Source organism: Bos taurus, chromosome 14 (assembly GCF_002263795.3).
Source record: "Bos taurus isolate L1 Dominette 01449 registration number 42190680 breed Hereford chromosome 14, ARS-UCD2.0, whole genome shotgun sequence".
NCBI classification, from domain to species: domain Eukaryota; kingdom Metazoa; phylum Chordata; class Mammalia; order Artiodactyla; family Bovidae; genus Bos; species Bos taurus.
The window spans coordinates 70,508,524-70,514,523 of NC_037341.1; the positions used below are offsets into that span (position 1 = coordinate 70,508,524).

A 6,000-nucleotide genomic window follows, 5' to 3' on the forward strand; every position below is an offset into this window, starting at 1 on the left:
ATACTGGAGTGGGTGGCCTTTCCCTTCACCAGGGGATCATTCCAACCCAGGGATTGAACCCAGGTCCCCACAATGCAGGCAGATTCTCAACCAGCTAAGCCACCAAGGAAGCCCATTTAAATCCTGTTCTGTCTCATTCTTGGACCTCAGCTTCTTTACCTGTTAATGCCTACTTCTAGCCTAAGGAATATGATACAAAAGACACAAATTCTACATAAATATTAATGAAGACAGCACCCAGCATACTGCTTACCTGTTTCCTAAAGCATTTGCTACTGTAAAAGAGTTTTCACTTTCATCACAGAGCTCACAAGTTGCTTGAGACAACAATGTTCCATTAACATTTCTTTCCACTAAACAATTTAGAAACAATAAGATGTAATTCATAATCAATATATAAGCTTCTATACACTTAGTAAAACCCACTTGTAATTATTCCAATTCTCAAAACACCTTGTTAGAACAAAACATATGTCAACTCCTTACATAAAGTATTGAAAAGTGAAGGCTTCCCCATTCCCACATTAAAAAAAATAATAATACAGAAATTTCTAAATCATCATAATAAATTAATATAGTTTCCTTAAAAAATTTCTTTCCTCTTACCTGCATACTCCTGTTACACTGGCTTTGGGGAAACAAGTATTTTCACAGACTTCTGGTAAGTTTCTCAACTTAAGAGGACTTTTGGTGGTATGTATTATAAATTCACACACTCTATAATACTATAACTTCATTTTTAGATACCTAACCTACAGAGACACTTGACTATGTACATAAGAATATTCATCAAAACATTACTAATTAGAAAACAATCTAAATATTTAAAATAGCAAAAAGTTATAAAATACCACAGAGTGGATTAAAAAGAATGAGGTAGATCTAAATGGTATGATCTTAATCATACCATTAACTGAAAAGAGTATGCTAGAGAACAGTCTTTGCCTATGAAATAGCTACATAAAAAATACCAGTTATATTTCCTGCGGTTACAATGTATACATTAAAAACAGAAAAAAAAAAAAGAGTCTAGAAGGACACATTCTAGAATCTACTTCTCACCTAAAATATGGCCAGTGGGACAGTGGCATTTTCCTTCTGCAGTTAAACCACCAGGGCAAGAAATACAGTTCCAGCCATCTTCAGTAACACCTTTCTAAATTTAAAAAAAAAAAAAAATTATTTCCCTTTTCTTAATTAATGTTCTCCTTAATTGATCACGTGGGTTTAAAAAGTCATAATAGGGTAAAATTTGTAGGCAATATGTAAATAAATTATATACATATGAGCTACATAAAAATTTCCTGGAAAGACAATTTGTGTTTATATTCAAACATTAAGCTATATATTATAACTATGTACAGACTACTATTAACTACTAAGAACTAAAGGCAATAGTTCTTTGTGATTTTCAATTCAAATGAGCTTTTATTACCATGATTAATGGTAATAAATTATTTTATTAATTATTTTATTAATTTATTATTTTATTTAATAATTAATAAATTATTTTCAATTTACCAAGATAAAATGCAACAAAATTCAACAGTATTGAATCAACAAATAGGTAATTAATAGTTTAGCCTTACCTGTTCTAAAATAATTATTCTAATTTTTAAAAATTCAAATAATTAGCTTTTAGCAATTAAGTTATGACCCAAAATAGATGAATCTTATGGTAGATAAACATACTTAAAGTTGTTTAAATTGAGATCTTTTTTAATCCACTAATAATTTGTACTAGTAAAGATTTGATAAAATATGACATCATCCAAAACTGGACTTACATGATTTAGAAAAAAACCTGGGGTAAAAATATAGTAATTTTATTACAAACATGGATATAAACAAAATAAATAGAAAACAATGGTAATAACAAAACAATGACACAAATTATGCTAAGTTTTGGTTGAAAAGAATGGATATATCAAGAAATGCCCCTGTATTTGTTAATACATTTATACATATAGGACTATTTAAAAATTATGATAGCTTAGCTGTGTGTGTCGGAGAAGGCAATGGCACCCCACTCCAGTACTGTTGCCTGGAAAAGCCCATGGACGGAGAAGCCTGGTGGGCTGCAGTCCATGGGGTCGTGAAGAGTCGGACACAACTGAGCAACTTCACTTTCACTTTTTCACTTTCATGCATTGGAGAAGGAAATGGCAACCCACTCCAGTATTGCCTGGAGAATCCCAGGGACAGGGGAGCCTGGTGGGCTGCCGTCTATGGGGTCGCACAGAGTCGGACACGACTGAAGTGACTTAGCAGCAGCAGCAGCAGTTGCGTGTGTGTGCGTGCTTCGTCATATCTGATTCTTTATGATTCAATGGACTGTAGTCCGCCAGGCTCCTCCATCCATGGGATTTTCCAGGCAACAATACTGGAGAGGGTTTCCATTTCTTACTCCAGGGGATCCTCCCAACCCAGGGACAGAAACTGCATCTCCTGTGTCTCCTGTATTGTAGGTGGATTCTTTACCACTTGAGCCATCAGGGAAGCCCCACAAGCTTAGTGACATCACTGAAAAATTAGTCTGCTTTGGCACCATTTCATATTAGTAGTTTTGCTCATCATAATTCAGCTAGGGTTAATATTTCTAAAAACATCAAGTATGAAAATGATCATCAAACCTATAAGTACTAGTCATAAACCAGGACAAATGGGTAAATACTAAATTCCCAAATTAAATTTTTTTAAATACAATAATGAGAAGAGGTAATACTGCATTTTGAAAAAAAGAGAAGAAATATTACTATGAAAGTTAGAACTGCCACACTAAGACTCTTAATTATTCAAAATGATTGGAAGATACATTTCTGTTAATCAAGAATCATATATAGTAACTATTGATACATTAATTTTCCAAAAATTATGATATAATGAAATGATTAATAAAACAGCATCAGATATTTAATTTAGTGATGAAATTGGCATTTGATGAACTTATCACTCAGCTATCATTATGAACTTGAATCATTACGTAAAACTGTTGACATAGTAAGTCTAAGACACTGAACTTACTCTATATATCATTCATTCATCTATTTCCCTTTATAAAGTAGTTTCTCTATGAAATAGAAATAAACAAATTATCATGGCTTTTTTTTTTAATTTCAGATTTTAAAAATACCTTTCTATTTTCTCCAAGTATAGAAAATTTCACTGATTTCCCAAGATTTACTCTAGTAAAAACAAAGCTGGCTTAGTAATTTTAAAATCTGTGGGAAAATATATGAGTACAGCATTAAATTACAGTTTAAAAAATAATGATATTTGCTATTTTTTACAGTAAGATTTTCTAAAAAAATAAATACTCCATACCATGTGTTCTGGGCACTTTTTACAAGTAATATCAGGTCCTCCATTATTAGAAATCATCTGAAATCCTGGTAGACACACACATGAAGTTCCTAAAAAGAAGAGCCAATTTTTACCTTGATAAATGAAATTCCAAGATAGGAAAATTTTAATAACTCTTAAGATCTTGAGAAGCAGCAGCTAAGAGCAAGACAGTGCAGTCAGTACTGCCTGGGTTCTAATCTTGATTCTGCTGCTTAGTTTTGTGACCCTGAACAAGGAACTGTTCTTTGCCTTGGCTTCCAATTAGGAACAGTACGTACCTTGTGGGGTTAATATGAGTACTAAATTAGTCATTATTAGCGTATAAAAAGTGTTATATTTACATCTTACAATGTGTCTGGCATACAGTAGGTATTGTGTTTGCTGTAATTTTAAGTGCAAGCATAAATAAATTATTAAATTATAAATATTAAACTAATAACCAAACTACTGACTAACCGCTATGGGAGATTTTACATGTCTATTTCACCCAACCATACACATATACTTACTGAATTCAAATTCTGTCAACACAAAATCTTATTAGGAAAGTTATCTTGATTCAAATAAATCACTGTTTTCCTCTGGAAAGATTAAAACAAACTGTATAAGATAGTGAATATTCAACTTGCTGGCTAGGTAAGGACAGCATTCTCTAAGAAGGCATTAAGTGGATACTTAATAGGAATCCATGTAGTAGAATGCTTATGATAACAGGGTGCATGACTATGAACCTTACATTTTATAGAATGAGTCTGGGAAATGCTTTCTTCTTACTTCCTCACCTGAGAAGCCTGACTTGTCCTACACAATGACTTAAAGACAAATCAAATTTCAAGATGGAAGAAAGTTAATACCATGGGTGACCAAATTGAGATTAAAAACATCCTAGACTTTAGAATATGGGCAAAGTCTTATCCTGAGCAGTTTCAAAGGACAACTAGGACCAATGATGAACATCTCAAGAAAAAAAAAAAGTTTAATATAAAGAGACTTTGGAGGGAATTAGTAATATTCAGCAATGAAAGGGCTAAGTCCTAAGGAAATCTATACTATTATGGACATTTTGTATAGTGGAAATACAGAGATCGAGAAAGAGGGCAAAGAGATATAGGAGTTCTTCCTGTCTCCAATTTACAGGACAAAGAAGACTTGACCTCATCTGGACTTTCATTTTTTAATCCATAAATTGAGAAGGCTGGACCATAAATGGTTAAGGTCCCTTCCAGCTCTATATTTCTAGATTTGAGAAGATTTTTTAAAAAAACTACCGAAGTTTACAAGCGCTAATTTGCATTCCTTCCCAAACAGGTCCTGTCACCTGCTCTTAGCATCTCAGACCGTCGTGGTTGTTGTTCAGTCGCTCAGTCGTGTCCGACTCTCTGCGACCCCAAAGATTACTTCTTTTCGCTTTCTTAGTCAGCTTTCCACGGGCCTCCCTAAAGCCCTCCTGATGAGGAGGAGGGGACTGGAGCCAAGAAATTCATTACGAGGCCTCGCGGGTGGCTGACTCAAGGTTTCCCCAACCTCCTTCGTTGTGTGTTTAAGCCTCAATCCTCCAAGGAGACCCTCCTCTCAGGCGTTGGCAGTTAACCTTTCTGAAACATTCTTTCCGCCGGGGCGGGGGATGTTTCAGCGACGCCGGGATCAAGGCGGGACTGCTCCTTTGGCCAGGGCCCGTCCCGAGACGTCTCACCTCCGGCATCCTGCCTCTGATTGGAACCACACGCCACACAGGAGAGCGCCGAGATATCGAAGTACTGGTTGTGGCCGCACGTCTCCGGCTGCCGGAAAGGGAAAAAGAAGGTCTGAGCTTGTGAGACGCGAGGGAGGACCAGCGAGAGGAACAGAGTCACACTCGCAGACGACAGGGTGGACCCAGCGGCCATCGCAACCACAGCCCCGCGGCCTCCCGTCGCCATGGTGCAGACGCCAGCGGCCAGGCCGTCTCCCGCGGCCCGTCAGCCTCAGCGGCGACTCTGCAGAGCTGATTGGATCGCGGCGCCCCGGTGTTCCGGAAATGTCGGCCTGCTTCGCCTGGTTGCTAGGTTACGAAAAGCCGCGGGAATCTGGCGATCTGGGAAAGGATGGGATCGGTTCACTTCAGTTCTGTCGCTCGGTCGTGTCCGACTCTTTGCCATCCCATGGACTGCATCACACCAGGCCTCCCTGTCCATCACCAACTCCCGGAGTTTACCTAAACTCATGTCAATTGAGTTGGTGATGCCATCCAACCAATCTCATCCTTTGTCGTCCCCTTCTCCCGCCTTCAATCATTCCCAGCATCAGGGTCTTTTCCAATGAGTCAGTTCTTCACATCAGGTGGCCAAAGTATTGGAGCTTCTGCTTCAGCACCAGCCCTTCCATTGAATATTCAGGACTGATTTCCTTTAGGATGGACTGGTTGGATCTCCTTGCAGTCCAAGGGACTCGCAAGAGTCTTCTCCAACACCCAAATTCAAAAGCATCAATTAGAGGCAAGCTAACCCTGTAGCCTGGCAGACACGACCAGACTTCAGACTATGAATTGACCCGTTTGCGGGATGTGAAATCAATTTCAGAAGTCGGGAAATCGGTAACCGCAGCCAAGAAAATATCTGATTTTATCACACAAATTAAAAGTTTTTTTTCATTAAGTCGTTAAATGATATTTACAAC

General features: G+C 37.5%; 1 protein-coding gene across 7 annotated transcripts in view; it reads right to left on the reverse strand.

The window, feature by feature from the left end:
- TMEM67 (transmembrane protein 67) overlaps positions 1-5,285 on the reverse strand; it is a 45,982-nt gene extending 40,697 nt beyond the window's left edge. For 6 of the 7 annotated variants that reach the window (XR_009497076.1, XM_059893154.1, XM_059893156.1 and 3 more), the window contains exons 1-4: positions 5,039-5,285; positions 3,325-3,413; positions 1,063-1,156; positions 254-353 (exon numbers count right to left, since the gene is read on the reverse strand). Coding sequence is in view for 6 of the 7 variants with exons in the window: in XM_059893154.1 (XP_059749137.1) it covers positions 254-353; positions 1,063-1,156; positions 3,325-3,413; positions 5,039-5,264 (509 nt within the window). In the remaining variant the exon portion in view is untranslated. The remainder of the gene's footprint in view (positions 1-253; positions 354-1,062; positions 1,157-3,324; positions 3,414-5,038) is intronic. The other variant, NM_001205299.1, reaches the window with a different exon arrangement.
- Positions 5,286-6,000: the final 715 nt, after the last annotated feature.